The sequence below is a fragment of the Theropithecus gelada genome, chromosome 20 (genome assembly GCF_003255815.1).
Source record: "Theropithecus gelada isolate Dixy chromosome 20, Tgel_1.0, whole genome shotgun sequence".
Classification (NCBI taxonomy): domain Eukaryota; kingdom Metazoa; phylum Chordata; class Mammalia; order Primates; family Cercopithecidae; genus Theropithecus; species Theropithecus gelada.
In genome coordinates, this window is record NC_037688.1 from 49,419,797 (window position 1) to 49,438,044 (window position 18,248).

Consider the following 18,248-nt stretch of genomic DNA (forward strand, 5'->3'; position numbering starts at 1 on the left):
ACAAACCCAAAAAATTAGCTGGGTGTGGTGGCACATGCCTGTAGTCACAGCTACTTGGGAAGCCGAGGCAGGAGAATCGCTTGAACTCAGGAGGCGGAGGTTGCAGTGAGCCAAGACTGTACCACTGCACTCCGGCCTGGGTGACAGAGCAAGACTCCATCTCTAAAAAAATAAATACATAAAATCCTATTAGGTATATACAAAAGAAACAGCAAAATGACATATGTCTTTCCTGATAAGTAACTAAGTGTAAATGGATTAAACTCTCCAATCAGAAGATAGAGATTAGCAGCATGGAAGAAAACTACATTACTCAATTATATGCCATCTATAAGAAACTTACCTTTTTATATTTACTTTTATTTTTTAGAGAGACAGGATCTCCCTCTGTTGCTCAGGCTAGATTTGAACTCCTGGGCTTAAGCGATCCTCCTGCCTCAGCCTGCCAAGTAACTGGGACTACAGAAAAGAATCACTTTAGATCCAAAGACACAAATAGATTGAAAGTCAAAGGATGAAAAAACATATTCCATGCAAACAGTAACTGAATGAGAGCAGGGCTATATTACTGTAAGACAAAAGAGACTTTAAATAAAAAAATAAGAGATTAAAAAAAGGACATTATATAAAGGTTCAATACAGCAAGAAGATAAAATTATGAACAGATTGCACCTAATAACAGACCATCAAAATATATAAAGCAAAACTGACGGAACTGAAGGGAGAAATAACCAGGAACAGTGGCTCATGCCCATAATCCTAGACTTTGGGAGACTGAGGTGGGCAGACTGCCTGAGCTTTGGCGTTCAAGGCTAGCCTGGGCAACATGGAGAAAACCCGTCTCTACAAAAAAGTATAAAAATTAGCCAGGTGTGGTGGTGTGGGCCTGTAGTCCCAGTTACTTGGGGCACTGAGGTGGGAGGATCACTTTGAGACTGGGAGGTCGAGGCTGCAGTGAGCTGTGATCATGCAACTGCACTCCAGTCTGGGTAACAAAGTGAGACCCCATCTCAAAAACAACAACAAAAACAACAAAAACAAAACAACAACAACCCCCCCACCCCACACATAAAACAAAAACAAACAAGGGCTGGGTGTGGTGGCTCATGCCTGTAAACCAGCACTTTGGGAGGGCAAGGTGGGCGGATCACCTGAGGTTTGAGACCAGCCTGGCCAACAGGGTAAAACCTCATCTCCACTAAAATAAAAATACAAAAATTAGCCGGGCATGGTGGCGGGTGCCTGTAGCCCCAGCTACTCGGGAGGCTGAAGCAGGAGAGTCGCTTGAACCCGGGAAGCAGAGGTTGCAGTGAGCCAAGATTGTGCTGCTGCACTCCAGCCTGGGCAACAGAGCAAGACTCTGTTTTAAAAACAAACAAATTTAAAAGCCCCTACCAAGACTAAATCACAAATAAACAGAAAATCTGAATAGATCTGTAACTAGTAAGCAGATTGAATCAATAATAAAAAATCTCCTAACTAAGAAAAGTCCTGGACCTGAAGGCTTCAATGATTAATTCTACCAAACATTTAAACAACAATTAGTACCAACCCTTCTCAAAACTTTTCCAAAAAAGTGGAGAGTAAGAAATACTTCCTAATTCATCCTAAGAGGCCAGTATTACTCTCATATCAGAACCAGGCATTCAATAAAAGAAAACTACAGACTAATATCCCTTATGCACATTGATGCAAAAATCCTTTACAAATACTAGCAAACTGAATTCAGTAGCATTTTAGAAGGATTATATACCACAACCAAGTGAGATTTATTCTTGGAATGCATGGATGGTCCAACCTACAAAATTCAATATAACACACCACATTAATGGAATAATGAGAAACACATAACATCATCTCAATTGCTGCAGAAAAGGCATTTGACAAAATGTAGCATCCTCTCATAATGAAAACATTCAACAAACTAAAAGTACAAGGGAAATATTTCAACATAAAGCCATATTTGAAAAACCTACATTGTTAAACCTGAGAAAGCTTATTACAATTTTTTTTTTTTTTTTTGAGACAGGGTCTTGCTCTGTCGCCCAGGCTGGAGTGCAGTGGTACAATCTCGGCTCACTGCAACCTCTGCCTCCCACTTCAAGCAATTCTCCTGCCTCAGCCTCCCAAGTAGCTGGGATTACAGGCGCCCACCATCACACCTGGCAAATTTTTGTATTTTTAGTAGGGATGGCATTTTATCATGTTGGCCAGGCTAGTCTCAAACTCCTGACCTCAGGTGATTTGCCTGCCTCGACCTCCCAAAGTGCTGGGATTACAGGCGTGAGCCACCGTGCCCGGCCTAAAAGTTTTCGAGGCAAAAAACATTGAACATCATACTTAATAGTGAATGACTAAAAAATTTTCTTCTAAGATGAGAACATTCACCTTTACCACTACTATTTAACCTACTACTTGAAGTTCTAGCCATAGCAATTAAGAAAAAAATATATATCCAAATTGGAAAGGAAGAAGTAAAATTATCTCAATTCACAGAAACACCAGGCCTAAAGATTACACACAAAAAATCACAATAAGAGAATCAGCAAAGCAGTAGGATACAAAGTCAGCGCACAAAAATCATTTGCATTTCTATATACTAACACTGAACAATTTGAAAAGGAAATTATAAAAACAATTTCACTTATAATAGCATTAAAAAGAATAAAATACTTAGGAATTTTAACCAAGGAGGTAAAAGACTCATACAATGAAAACTACAAAACATTGCTGAAAGAAATTAATGAAGATATAATTAAGGAAAAATATCACACTTTCATGGGTTGGACGATATCGTTAAGACAAGATATTGTAATACTGTTAAGATGTCAATACTCCCAAAAATGAGCTACCGATTCATATGTAAACTGAAGCAAAATACCAATGACTTTTTTTTTTTTCCCCCAGAAACAGAAAATACATGCTGAAATTCATATGGAATCTCCAGGGACCCCAGAGAGCCAACATCATGTTGAAAAAGAAAAACAGGGCCAGGCGCGCTGGCTCAAGCCTGTAATCCCAGTACTTTGGGAGGCTGAGACGGGCGGATCACGAGGTCAGGAGATCGGGACCATCCTGGCTAACACGGTGAAACCCCGTCTCTACTAAAAAATACAAAAAAAAAAAACTAGCCAGGCAAGGTGGCGGGCGCCTGTAGACCTAGCTACTTGGGAGGCTGAGGCAGGAGAATGGCATAAACCCGGGAGGCGGAGCTTGCAGTGAGCTGAGATCCGGCCACTGCACCCCAGCCTGGGCGACAGAGCGAGACTCTGTCTCAAAAAAAAAAAAAGAAAAAGAAAAAGAAAAACAGACTCAAGATTCACACTTCTTGATTTCAAAACTTACTAACAAACTGCAGTAATCACAACAATATTGTACTGGCAGGAAGACAGACATATAGACCATTGGAATAGAATTGACAGCCCAGCAATAAACCCTGGCATGCATGGTCAAATGATTTTGACAAGGATGCCAAGACCATTCAATGGGGAAAAGACAGTCTTTTAAATAAATGTTGCTCAGAAAACTGGATATCCACATGCAAAAGAACATGGATATCATATCAAAGGCACAGGAAACAAAAGAAAACACATATAAGCCAGGTGCACTGGCTCATGCAACACTTTGGGAGATTGAGGTGGAAGGATCACTTGAGCCCAGGAATTCCAGACCAGCCTGAGCAACATAGTGAGACCTCGTCTCCATAGAAAAATTAAAAAAAATTAGCCAGCCCTGGTGGCACACACCTGTAGTCCCATACTCGGGAGGTTTAGGTGGGAGGATGGCTTGAGCTAGAGTTCAATGCTGCAGTGAGCCATCATCATGCTGCTGCACTCCAGCCTGGGTGACAGAGCGAGACCCTGTCTCCAAAAAAAAAAAAAAAAAAAAAAAAGATAAGTCATGCAAACACTAATCAAAAGACAGCTGGAGTGGCTATATTAATGTCAAACAAGCAAAGTAGACTTCATAGCAAAGAAAATTACCAGTGATAAAGAGGGTTGAGTACAGCAGCTCATGCCTGTAATCTCAGCACTTGGCCAACATGGGAGAATCACTTGAGGCTAGGAGTTTCAGACCAGCATGGGCAACACAGGGAGACCCTGTCTCCACCAAAGAAAAAACATTTAGACAGGCATGGTGGCATGTGCCTGTGGTCCCAGCTCAGAAGACTGAGGCAGGGGAATCGCTGGAGCTCAGGAGTTCAAAGCTGCAGTGAGTTTTAATCACATCACTGCACTCCAGCCTGGGTGACACAGCAAGACTCTGTCTCTAAAAAACATAAAATAAAATAAGTAAAAGAGGGCTATTACATAATGATAAAAAGGTCAATTCATCAAGACAGCATAATCCTAAGTGTATATGCATCTAACAAAAGAGATTCAAAATACATGAAACAAAAACTGACAAATGAAGAAGAGACAAATCCATTATCAGAGCTGGAGACTTCAACACTTCTCAATACGTAGAACCAGTAGACAGAAAATCAGCAACCTGAACACCACCATCAACCAACTGGATCTAACTGACATTTAGAGGACACTCCACCTAACAGAAAAATATATAGTGTTTTCAAGTGTTCAGGTTTGAAGCATTCAAGACAGACTATATTCTAAGCCATAAAACTCACAAAACAAATTTTTAAAAATTGACATCATATAAAGTGTGATCTCTGACTATAATGGAATTAAACTAGAAACTAGTAACAGAAAAAATGAGGGACTTCTCCAAACACTTGATATTAAGCAACATACTGCTAAATAACCATGGCTCAAACAGGAAGTTCTTACCACACTAGCTATTGTCTAGCAGTTGTCTTCATTTTATTCATGCTGCTGCTGAGTTTAGTGATCGTTCACTGTGGTTTAATTTGCATTTTCTTTGACTAAATAAGTTGAACATTTCATATATCTGTTGGCCACTCAAGTCTCTTTTCTGTTTTTCTATTTTTTTTTTTTTTAGGATTTATTATTAGTCCTTTATTATTGTACATATGCTAGTCCTGTGCACATCACACACATTTTCTAGTCTGTGACATCTTTACACCCTTTTTTGAGACAGGGTCTTGCTCTGCTGCCCAGACTGGAGTACAGTGGCAGAATCAAGGCTCACTGTAGCCTTGGCCTCTCAGGCTCAAGCAATTATCCCACCTCAGCTTCCAGAGTAGCTGGGACTACAGGCACATGCCCCTACACCTGGTTAATTTTTAAGTTTTTTGTACAGACGGGGTCTCACTATGTTGCCCAGGCTGATCACAAACTCCTGGCCTCAAGTGATCCTTCTGCCTCGGCCTCCTGAAGTGTTGCGATTACAGGCATGAGCCACCATGTCCAGCCCTTTACACCCTCTTAATGGTGCCTTATAAAGGTTCTTAATTTTAATGTCATAGAATTTGTCACTTCTTTACAGTTAGTGGCTTGTGTCCCTGTTTAAGAATTTTTTGCCTACCTCAAAGTCACGAAGATTTCCTCCTATGCCTTTTTTAGCACCTTTATTCTGTATTGGCTGTTTCATTTATTTTTTTGACACAGGGTCTTGCTCTGTTGCCCAGGCTGGAGTGCCGAAGTATGATTATGACTCACTGCAGCCTCGACCTCCTGGGCTCAAGTGATCTCATTTCAGCCTACTGAGTAGCTGGGACTACAGGCACGTGCTACCATGCTGGCTTATTTAAACAATTTTTTTTTGTAGCAATGGGTTTCACTACACTGCCCCGGCTGGCCCTGAACCACTGGGCTCAGGCAATTCTTTCTCAGTCTCCCAAGTTTCAGGGACTACATGAATATATCACCATGCCTAGCCCCATTAGTTTTTGTTTTTGTTTTTTTTTTTTTAGAGACAAGAGTCTCACTTTGTCACCCAGGCTGGAATGCAGTGGCGCAATCTCAGCTCACTGTAACCCCTGCCTCCAGGGCTCAAGCAATTCTCCTGCCTCAGCCTCCCAAGTAGCTGGGATTACAGGCATGCACCACCACACCAGGCTAACTTTTGTATTTTAGTCGAGACAGGGTTTCACCATGTTGGCCAGGCTGGTCTCGAACTCCTAACCAGCCTGGTGATTAGGGTGGTGATCCACCCACCTAGGCCTCCCAAAGTGCTGGGATTACAGGAGTGAGCCACTGCTCCCGCCCCCATTAGGTTTGAGTAAGAAAAATTGCAGGCTGGGCATGGTGGCTCACACCTGTAATCTCAGACTGTGAGAGGCTGGGGCAGGCAAATCACTTGAGCCCAGTTCAAGATCAGCCTGGGCAACATGGCAAAACCCTATCTCTACTTAAAAAAAAAAAAAAAAAAAATAGCCAGGCATGGTGGCACAAACCTGTATTCTCAGCTACAGAAACAGAATATAGGCTGAGGTGGGAGGATTGTTTGAGCCTGAGGCAGAGGTTGCAGTGACCCAAGATCCTGCTACTGTACTCCAGCCTGGGTGACGACAAAGTAAGACTCCATTTCCAAAAAAAAAAAAAAAAAAAAAAGACAAAAGGAAAAAAAAGAAAAAGAAAAAAGAAAAAAAAACTGCAAAAAAATTGTTACACAATGTTTGCTGGTTTGGGCCACCACTGGGAATGGCTGTCTGTCTAGATGCTCAGATGCTAGGCACAGTCTGCCCAGTCGGACTGCTCCATGTGGAGTACACAGTGGCTGCTAGATTCAAGGTCTTACAGGAAGAGCTTCAGCCACTGTGAACTCAGCTGGGGCAGCAAGGGCATTCTGACAGGTTAGAGCTCAGCACGAGGGACACTAACCCAGTGCTAGAGCACCACCAGGCACCTTACGCAGCTGGTCAATAAAAATTTGAATGTGAAAATAAAAACTCTAGAAGAAAACATGAGGAAAATTACTTTATAATCTCAAAGTAGAGAAGACCTCGCTAACCAAGGACACAAAAGCCACTAACCATTTTTTGTGAGACAGAGTCTCACTCTGTTGCCCAGGCTGGAGGGCAGTGGCAGTCCAGGGTGACTGAAACCTCCACCTCCCGGGTTCAAGCGATTCTCCTGCCTCAGCTTCCTGAGAAGCTGGGATTACAGGCGTGCACCACCACGCCCGGCTAATTTTTGTATTTTTAGTAGAGACAGGGTTTCACCATATTGGCCAGGCTGGTCTTGATCTCCTGACCTCAAATGATCTGCCTGCCTTGACCTCCCAAAGTGCTGCGATTACAGGAAGTGCTGCGATTACAGGTAGTGAGCCACCACACCTGGCCTCCATACTGTTTTCTATATAGAGGTTATACTAATTTACATTCCCATCAAGAGCATATAAGCATTCCCTTTTCTGTGCATCCATGCCAACATCTGTTGTTTTCTGACTTTCTAATAATAGCCATTCTGACCGGTGTAAGATGGTATCTCACTGTGGTTTTGATTTGCATTTCTCTGATGATTAGTGATGTTGAGCACTTTCTCATGTTTGTTTGCCGCTTGTAAGTCTTCATTTGAGAAGTACCTGTTCTCGTCCTTTGCCTACTTTCTCTCCAATTCTGGCCTCAAGTGATCCTCCTGTCTCAGCATCCTGAAGTGCTGGGATTACAGTTGTTAGCCACCACACCCAGCCTTTGCTCACTTACTAATGGTTTTTTTTTCTTGTTGAGATCCTTGTAGATACTAGGTATTAGTCCTTTGCCAGAGGCTTTATTTGCAAATATTTTCTCCCATTCTATAGGTTGTCTATTTACTCTGTTATTTCTTTTGCTGTGTAGAAGTTTTTTCATTTAATTAAGTACCATTTGCCTATTTTTCTTCTTGTTGCACTTGCTTTTGAGGTCTTAGTCATATATTCTTTGCCTAGGCTAATATCCAGAAGAGTTTTTCCTAGGTTTTCTTCTAAGATCTTTAGAGTTGCAGGTCTTATGTTTAAGTCTTTAATTCACTTTGAGTTAATTTTTGTATGCGGTGAGAGATACAACAGCTTCATTTTTCTTTTTTTTTTTTTTTTTTTTTTTTGAGACGGAGTCTCGCGTTGTCGCCCAGGCTGGAGTGCAGTGGCCCGATCTCAGCTCACTGCAAGCTCCGCCTCCCGGGTTTACGCCATTCTCCTGCCTCAGCCTCCCGAGTAGCTGGGACTACAGGCGCCCGCCACCTCGCCCGGCTAGTTTTTTTTGTATTTCTTAGTAGAGACGGGGTTTCACCGTGTTAGCCAGGATGGTCTTGATCTCCTGACCTCGTGATCCGCCCATCTCGGCCTCCCAAAGTGCTGGGATTACAGGCTTGAGCCACCGCGCCCGGCCAACAGCTTCATTTTTCTATATATGGTTAGCCAATTTTCCCAGCACTGTTTATTGAATAGGGTGTCCTTCCCCCACTGCGTATTTGTCAACTTTATTGAAGATCAGTTGGTTGTAGGCAAGTGGCATTACTTCTGGGTTCTCTATTCTGTCCCACTGATCTATGATACAAAAATATGTACAAGTACCATGCTGTTTTAGTTATTGCATGAGTAGCTAGGACCACAGGTGTGCACCACCATGACCAGCTAATTTTTTTGGGGGGGGGAGGGGGGCAGGTACATTAGAGACGGTGTCTTACTATGTTGCCCAGGCTGGTCTCAAGCAATCTTTTCCCCTCACTCTCCCAAAGGAGGCCTTGAAGGATAATTTCAAGTCAGGTAATATGATGCCTCCAGCTTTGAAGAACCTTTGTTCATTACAAGACATCATTAAGAGAATGTAAATGTGAGCCAAACACCGGAAGAAGGTATGTGCATAAAAGCCAATTTGATTACAACAAAACTGTAAAGCTCTATGTGGAAAAAAATTTATTAAAAATCAAAGACAAGCCGGGTACAGCAGCACGTAGCCGCTATTTGGGAGGCTGAAGTAGGGGGATCACTTGAGCCGAGGAGTTCAAGTCTAGCCTGGGCAACCGGTGAGATTCCATCTCAAAAAAAAAAATTTTTTTTTAAAGTCAAAGACAAATGATAAAAACTGGGAAAAAGTATTTGTAACATTGTAACACTAGATCCATTTCCATAATATAGAGTTCTTACAAATCAATAGGAAAAAGATGAATCACACAATCTTACAATTCAATAGGAAAAAGATTAATCACACAATCTAAAAGCATGCAAAGCCCATAAACATGAGGTCATAGGTAAACAAGTAGCTTTTAATCATGTGAAGAAAATACTCGTTTCCTTAATGAAAGAAATGTAAAGTAAAGCTACAAGACACCAATTTTTAACCGCTGAAATGGTAAAAGAACAGAATGTTTCATGATATATTCTGTGAGTGTGGATTATGAATAAAAAGACATTCATTGTTAATGGAATGGAAATTGATTCAGCCTCCAATTTTTTTTTTTTTTTTGAGACTGAGTCTTGCTCTGTCACCTAGGCTGGAGTGCAGTGTCGTGATCTTGGCTCACTGCAACCTCCACCTTCCAGGGTAAAGCGATTCTCCTGCCTCAGTCTCCCGAGTAGCTGGAATTACAGGGGTGCGCCACCACGCCCAGTTAATTTTACATTTTTAGTAAAGATGGGGTTTCAACATGTTGGCCAGGCTGATCTTAAACTCATGACCTCAAGTGATCCACCTGCCTCAGTCTCCCAAAGTGCTGGGATTACAGGCATAAGCCACTGCGCCCAGCCAATTCGGCTTCTTTAGGAGGTAACTGGGTACACCCAAAACCAGTCTGATTTACCCATATCCATTGACCCAGCAATTCCACTTATGTCACAGGAATATCCTACAAATACATGTGCAAATCTGCATAAAAGCATATACAAGTATGTTCAATGCACCATTAGCCACTGTAGAAGGAAATGAAAGCAATCTAACGTCCCTTGATAGTTGATATAATAAAGTATGAATATCTCCAAATGATGACATTTAAGACTGCTAAACAGAATGATAGATTTATATGTAATAAGGAAAAATCTCCAAGATAGTTTATTAAGTTGCAAAAATGAGGTTCAGAACAATGGGTAAAATGTGCTACTGTTTATTTACATTTGGGAAAAGCAGAGATATATGTTAATATATACTTGTATGTACACAGAATTATCTGGAATATTTCAAGAAGCCTCTGAGGAGGGAGTTTGGAGGTCAGGGGGCCAGAAGTAGGACGGAATTTTTGTACCCTTCTGAAGCTCCTGGAAAAAAAATTAACAATGTACAGGTATTTTTTTCTAAAACAGGTAAACCAGGCAAGAGCAATGGCTCATGCCTGTAAACCCAGCACTTTGGGAGGCAGGAGGATCACCTGAGGCTGAGTTTAAGATCAGCCTGGGCAACATAGCAAGACCCCCATCTCTACAAAAATTTTTAAAAGTCAGTTGAGTGTGGTGGCACACGCTTGTACTCTTGGTTACTTGGGAGACTGAGGCAGGAGGATTGTCTGAGCCCAAGAGTTCGAGTCTATGCTCGTGCCACTGCATTCCAGCCTGGATGACAGCAAAACCCTGTCTCTAAAAAAAATAAAAAACAGGCCAGGCACAGTGGCTCACGCCTGTAATCCCAACACTTTGGGAGGCCGAGGCGGGCGGATCATGAGGTCAGGAGATCAAGACCATCCTGGCTAACACAGTGAAACCCTGTCTCTACTAAAAACACAAAAAATTAGCTGGGCGTGGTGGCAGGCGCCTGTAGTCCCAGCTACTCTGGAGGCTGAGGCAGGAGAATGGCGTTAACCCGGGAGGTGGAGCTTGCAGTGAGCCAAGATCGCACCATTGCACTCCAGCCTGGGCAACAGAGCAAGACTCTGTCTCAAAAAAAGAAAACACTTTTTCAATTCTTTTGGACATATCTTTAGAAGTGGAATTGCTGGATCATATGATTTTATCTTTAGCTTGTTCAGGAACCTCAAACTGTTTCCCACAGCAGCTGCACCATTTTACATTCCCTCCAGCAACGGATCAGAGTTCTAACTTCTTTACATCCTCACCAATACTTATTTTTATTTTTTAAATTTTTTTTAGGAAATGGCTGTCCTACTGGCCATGAAGCAGTATCTCACTGTGGTTTCAGTCTGCACTTCTCTAATGATTCATGATGCTGATCATGTTTTCATGTGCTTGTTGGCATCTGCCATTCTTTGGAATGTCTAATCAAGTCCCATGTCCTTTTTCTTTTGGTCTTGGCTTCTTCACAGGACAAATTCTACCATACCCATTTTCTGAGTTGTCCTTTCATTGAGTTGTAAAAGTTCTTTCCATATTGTGCCACTAGATTATCTTAGTCCATCTGGGTTGCTCTTACAAAATACCATAAGACTGGGTGGCTAATAAACAACAGAAATTCTCTGTTCTGGAGTCTGGGAAGTCCAAGATCAAGGTGTTAGCAGACTCTGTCTGGTGAAGGCCCACTTCCTCAGATGGAAGAAAGGGCAGGGGGTTTCTCTCTTGGGCCTGTTTCTTTTTTAAAAAAAAATTTTGTAGAGATGGAGTCTCATCTTGCTGCCCAGGATGGTCTCAAACTCCTGGGCCCAAGCAATCCTCCCGCCTCCGCCTCCCAAAGTGCTGGGATTACAGGCATAAGCCACTACACCTGGCCACAGGCGCCTCTTTTGTAAGAGCACTAATCCTATCACCTTGCAGGTAAGGACTTCACATATGAATTGGGTGACAGGAGACATAAACATTCAGACAGCAGCATAGACTCTTGTCAGGTATATGATTAACACATATCTCCCGTTCTGTGGGTTGTCTTCTTATTTTCTTGATAGTGTACTTTTACACACACAAGTTTTTAATTTTGATGAAGTCCAATTCATTATTTGTTGTTGTTTCTGCTTTTAGTGTCACATCTAGAGTCTACTGCCAACTCCAAGGTCATAAAGATTTAATCCTTGTCGTCTTCTTTTTTTTTGAAATGGAGTTTCACTCCTGTTGCCCAGGCTGGAGTGCGGTGGCGCGATCTTGGCTCACCACAACCTCCGCCTCTGGGTTCAGGTGATTCTCCTGCCTCAGCCTCCCGAGTAGCTGGGATTACAGGCACACGCCACCACACCTGGCTAATTTTGTATTTTTAGTAGAGATGCGGTTTCACCATGTTGGTCAGGCTGGTCTCAAACTCCTGATCTCTGGTGATGCCAAAAGTGCTGGGATTACAGGGGTGAGCCACCCACCCAGCCTACCCTTGTATTCTTCTAAGAGGTTTATAGTTTTCACTCTTACATTGGGTCTTTGATCCATTCTATTATTTGTACATGGTATGAGGTAAGGGTCTAACTTCATTCTTTTGCATGTGATATCCTGTTATCCCAGCTCCACTTGTGGAAGACACTATTCTTTCACCATTGACTAGTCTTGGCATCCTTGACAAAAATCAATTGCTCATAAATGTAGGTGTTTATTTCTAGACTCTCACTTCTCTTCCACTGACCCATATGTCTATCCTTATGCTAGTACAGTACCACAGAGTCTTGATTACTATCGCTTGTAGTAAGTTTTGATATAAGGGAGTATTTCTTGAAAAGGAACAAAGAGGCTATTAGGGTTTTGGGTATTAGGAGCCCCTTGCAATTCCATATGAATTTATTTATTTTATTTAATTAATTTATTTATTTACTTCAGACAAAGTCTCACTCTGTTACCAGGCTGGAATGCAGTGTTGTGATCTTGGCTCACTGCAACCTCCATCTCCTGGGTTCAAGGGATTCTCCTGCCTCAGCCTTCCAAGTAGCTGGGACTACAGGCACCCGCCACCACGCCTGGCTAACTTTTGTATTTTTAGTAGAGACGGGGTTTCACCATGTTGGCCAGGCTGGTCTCGAACTCCTGACCTCAAGTGATCTACCTTCCTCAGCCTCCCAAAATGCTGGGATTACAGGCGTGAGCCACCGCACCCGGCCAATTCCATACGATTTTTAACATGAGTTTTTCCACTTCTGCAAAAAAATTAAAAGGTTGTTGGGATTTTGATAGGGATTATGCTGGTAGATACTTTGGGGGTTGTTTTGCTGTCTTAAATTTTCCCTAAATTTGTCTAGCAGAATAGACAGAGCAAACGCACAGAAAGGCAGCAGTGGCAGGCAGCACACTAACAGAAATGCAGTGTAACTCATCTCGAATAACTTTTGTATACTTATACATGTAAAAACAGTTATTTCCTCTCCTGATTTCACCAATTTTAGCAGTCTAGAAAATGTGAATATACAACAGTAAATAAAAGTTAACACGACCAAAGAACTGAGGAGACAATTCTTTCCTTGTTCAACCTGCCATCTCCCCAATCCCTGTCAAGATAAATAAGCGGAAGGTGGACAGGTTATGGCTTTACAATTTATAATCAAACCACAGACCTGGGATAAGGGCCCTTCAATTCATCCTCCGAACTGTGTAAAACATTAACTCTGTGGGAGATGCCAGAAGCTTTTAAAAAGGAAATATTCCAGGAGGGTAAGGACATTATAATCACAGTGTCTTCAACCTTTGCCTTTTTCCCCTGAACCCCTAAATTACTGACTCCTATGAACTGGGAAAACAGCACATGTATTTGGAGTAACACAATTTTTTCATGTACTTCTGCATCCATTTTCTTTTTCAGATAAACCTTGTAAAGTTAACCAAACACAAGGACTATCTGCACCTTTTAATATCTGACATCATCTTTCATCTCCCCGGTTGTTTTGACAGTGCAGTGGGTTTCTGCCTCAAATGCTGACAGGGAACGCACAATACTATTCCTACCGAAATAACATCCATCTAGTAACACTGTTTCTCACCCTGCCCCTCAACTTAGTCACACTGGGTGACTTCTGACTAACAGCATGAACCCTAGGGCTTCTGCTAGAGTTAACAGTCACAATAGGGTCCAGGACAAGGCAGCTCCCATTGTTCACCTTGGGCCCCAAGAAGCAGCTGCCCCAGTTATGGATGGCTTTGTTCCTTGAAGGGAGGAATTTATGTATAATTCAAAATTCCACGCACCACCCTGACCCAGGTCTTGGCATCTCTCCTATACTCAGGCTACAGTGTTCACCTGGTGCTGGTTTAATGCAGTGCTTCACAATCTTGAGAACATCAGAATCATCTGTGAAACTTTCAAAAGACACAGGTTCAAAGATTTATTCAGTAGGCCTAAGAATAGTGTCCCTGAATTTCCAATTAAAAAAAAAATTCCACAGGTGACTCCGTTGAGAATCTCAGGTTTAAGAAAACTCTCTTCTCTAAACCACACTTCAACTAATTTATTTTACATAAATAAATAATAGAGCCAGATTTGGGGTTGGGGGAGGGAGGTAGAACAGACTTTCTTCACTAGGCCTCTAAGAGATTTAAATCCTAAATAGGAAACAGGCACTTCATTTTCAGTCTGACTGGAAAAAAATAATTTCTACCATTACAGCTATCCTTCATATCATACCAGCCACATCCATGTTTATTAGCTGTTTAAAAATTTTGTCTGTATTTTATGGTATTTTGAAATCTTAAAAATCTTGCTGGCAGGGAGACTGCCTCTCCCAGGGCTAATTTCTCAACCATCCCTTTTATCTAACTCTCACACACCAAGCCAGTATTTCTCCTGCCCTAAATCAACCATGGCCAGGTACCAAGCAACTAGAGACCACCCAAAGGCAAAGCCTGATGGAATTATTTAAATTATCCAGTCCTAAAATGTTTACTCCGCCCTGACATGCTATTCCTGAGGAACCCCATAAAGGCTCTGGCCTAGACTTTCTCCTTGTTCCTACCTTTTCCTTCTAACCAAAAGGTGATGCCTCCCTTGTGGCTCTGAATGTGGTGGCATGCCTCCTTTTCTTGAGAAATGTAAGTAAGAAATGGTTTCAGGCCAGGCGCGGTGGCTCACGCCAGTAATCCCAGCCCTTTGGGAGGTCCAGGCAGGAAGATCACCTGAGGTCAGAAGTTCGAGACCAGCCTGCCCAACATGGTGAAACCCCATCTCTACTAAAAATACAAAAAATTATGCTGGGTGCGGTGGCTCACGCCTGTAATCCCAGCACTCTGGGAGGCCAAGGCGGGCAAATCACGAGGTCAGGAGATCAAGACCGTCCTGCCTAACACAGTGAAACCCTGTCTCTACTAAAAACACAAAAAATTAGCCGGGCATGGTGGCGGGCACCTGTATTCCCAGGTATTCGGGAGGCTGCGGCAGGAGAATGGTGTGAACCCAGGAGGCGGAGCTTGCAGTGAGCCGAGATTGCACCAGTGCATTCCAGTCTGGGAGACAGAGCTAGACTTTGTCTCAAAAAAAAAAAAAAAAAAAAAAAAAAATTAGCCAGGTGCGGTTGTGGGCGCCTGTAATCCCAGCTATATGGGAGGCTGAAGCAGGAGAATCGTTTCGGGGAGGTGGAGGTTGCACACACCACTGCGATCCAGCCTGGGCAACAAGAGCCCAACTCCGTCGAGAAGCAAGGGAAGGAAGGGGAGGAGAGGAGGAGAGGAGGAGAGGAGGAGAGGAGGAGGGGAGGGGGGGAGGAAGGGAGGAAGGGAGGGAGGAAGGGAGGAAGGGAGGAAGGGAGGGAGGAAGGGAGGAAGGAAAGAAGGAATTATTTCAACAGCACTAGCCTCTCCACGTTGTCACTCAGTCTCCTCTATAAAGTCCCAAGACACCCTGCCCTACCCATGCCTCTGGGCTACTTATCATTCTTATTCTGTCTACTTTATCCAACTGGAAGCCATATTACAAACAAACTTAGATTTCCAAGCCAGAGAGCAAGTAAACACCTCCTACATCCTTCATCAAGGAAAACCTCTTGGAAGGTTTTGAAGCTCAACATTCAGAATTAAATGTAGTCTTACCCAGTAATTCCACTCCTAGAACACAAAAACTTGTGCTAAGAACACCAACGTTCATAGTAGCATTATTTCTAACAGCCAAAAAGTAAAACATCCATATGCCCATCACCTGATAAACGGATAAACAAAACATGGTCTATCCATACACGTGATTATGTAGCCATGAAAAGGCATGAAGTACTGATTCATGCTACAAGGATGAACCTTGAAAACATGCTTAATAAAAGCCCAGCAGAGAAGGCCCAGTATCACATCATTCCATTTACATAAAACTTACTGAATAGGCAAAACCACAGAGACAGAAAGCCGATTAGTGATTGCCAGCAGATGGGGTCGAGGGAATTGGGGGGTGACTACTAATGGGTATGGCAGGTTCCATTTGGGGTTTTACAACATTCTGGAATTAGCGATGATGGCTGCAAATCCTGTGAATGTACTGAAAACCACTGAAAGTATACTTCAAGTGTGAATTTTATAATATTTGTATCTTTTAAAAAACATATTGTTTGCCCTGCAAACTGATTCCTTTACACTTCTCCTGTGTTCATTATTTCAGTGACTGGAAGCACACTACTCAGATGCTAAGGCCCGAAACCGGCAAATTGTTAACAATTGGGTCATGACTATGCTCGATATTTCTCCATGCTTTTCGCTCCACTTCCTAATTCGGGCCGCCCCCACTTTTCATCTAGATTATCTAATAGCCTCCAAATAGGTGTCCTGGCCTCATCTGTTCTCACTGTAATTAGGCCTTTAAAAACACAATCTTACGCCGGGCGTGGCGGCTCACACCTGTAATCTCAGCGCTTTGGGAAGCCCAGGCGGGAGGATTTCTTGAGGCCAGGGTTCGAGACCAGCCTGGGCAACATAGTGAGACCTCCCGTCTCTACTTTAAAAAAAAAAAAAAAAAGCCAGGAGCGGTGGCTCACGCCTGTAATCCCAACACTTTGGGAGGCCAAGGCGGGCGGATCACCTGAGGTCAGGAGTTGGAGACAAGCCTGGGCAACACGGTGAAAGCCAGTCTCTACTAAAAACACCGCCTATAATCCCAGCTACTTGGGAAGGTAAGGCACAAGAATCGCTCCAATCCGGGAGACGGAGGTTGCAGTGAGCCGAGATAGCACCACTGCACCCCAGCCTGGGCAACAAGAGCAAAACTCTTGTCTCAAAAAATAAACAAACAACAACAAAAAACCTTCAATGGCTCCCGACGACCCCAAGTTGAAGCTCAAAGCCTTAATACGATGTGTAAAGTCCCTCAAATGCCAAGCCGTGGCAAACCTCTGCCACCTTTCCCTCAGGCGCTAGCTGGCTTCACCCTAGCCCTGCTCGGGCATCCCCTCCAGGCCGCTGCAGCCCGGTATAATCCCCTCTTCACGTAGCTAACCCTCCCCGACCTCCAGGCCTCGACTCTCACGCCACCCCACCTGAGAGGAAGATTCCCGGGCCCCCAGGCCAGATTCGGTGCCTCTCCCGGTTCCCCTCACCCTGTCCACTCTCCGCTCCACAGGCAGGTATGCCCAGAGGGGGCCGCCATTGTATCCGCGAACATTTCCTGAGCGAGCTGGGGAGGAACCAGACTTGATCTCAATGCTGCCACAGTGCCCTAAACTTGCCCTAACTCTTTATCAAAACTAATAGACTCCATCTGCAGCAAGCGCCACTTCCGCCTCGCCCCGCCTCCTTCCGACCGGAAGCGCTGGCCGCCGCGCGCCGCGCCCGGAGCCGCAGAGGAAGACGGGAAGTGAGGCTGCCGCACCACCGCGCGCGCCCGCTCTGCGCCTGCGCGCAGGCAATTCTCCGCGGGGGCGCGGGCGGCGCATGCGCAGGCGCGTGAGTCTCCGTTAAGAAGGTGCCGCGGCGGCGCCGGAGGTAGGAGGAGCCGGGCTGTGGGGTTGGGAGTCTGCACCCGGGAGGTGGAGGTCCTGTCACCTCGAGCCCTTCTCGCTCTCCTTAGGGAGAAGAGCCTTTCTCTCCCGTCTCCCTCGCTGACTCCGTGGCCTCTGCAGGTCCGCAGCCCCGGCGGAGAGGCAGGAGCCGCGCTCGGGTGGAGAGGGGCCGGGGCCCGCCTGGAGGGAGGAGGGTGGCTGATCTGTATCCCCACGGCGGTCTCGGTTCGGGCCAGTCCGGGGATCGGGGTTCTCCGTCTGACTTTAGAGCCGTTAGAGTCTTTGGCAGCCCTTTTCCCAGGCAGGGAATCCCTCAGCCCCTTTCCGTAGGTCGCCGGGTTGGGGGAAGCGGGAGGGTCCGCCCCTCACCGATCCATTCATTCATCCCGCTCCTGCTGTGAGCCGTGCGCTGCGATAGGTAAGAAGCGAGGAGGCACAAGTCCCCTTCCCTCTGGAAACCTGTAGGCTTGCAGGATCCGTTATGTCATTCAGTAAATATTGATTGTGCACCTACAGGAGGAGATAGACTGTTGTTAGGTTCTTATCTACAGAGATGCAGAGATCAACACAGTTGTGGAGGGTGGCATTTGTTCCAGCCGCTCCCCACATCCAACAGGATAAAATTCACTTTGCCTAGCCAGACCTTCCAGGCCCTTGTGAGCC

At 44.3% G+C, this 18,248-nt stretch overlaps 2 protein-coding genes across 2 annotated transcripts in view; one reads left to right on the forward strand and one right to left on the reverse strand.

Annotated features, from left to right (window-relative positions):
• The window catches only part of DNASE1 (deoxyribonuclease 1), a 40,391-nt gene extending 23,031 nt beyond the window's left edge, over window positions 1-17,360 (reverse strand). The window contains exon 1 of the mRNA XM_025369558.1: window positions 17,124-17,360. The gene's annotated coding sequence lies outside the window, so the exon portion shown is untranslated. The remainder of the gene's footprint in view (window positions 1-17,123) is intronic.
• SLX4 (SLX4 structure-specific endonuclease subunit) overlaps window positions 1-18,248 on the forward strand; it is a 67,209-nt gene that overhangs the window by 19,725 nt on the left and 29,236 nt on the right. Inside the window, 2 exon segments of the mRNA XM_025369738.1 lie at window positions 17,338-17,440; window positions 17,654-17,857. Of these exon segments, the coding sequence (XP_025225523.1) occupies window positions 17,338-17,440; window positions 17,654-17,857 (307 nt within the window).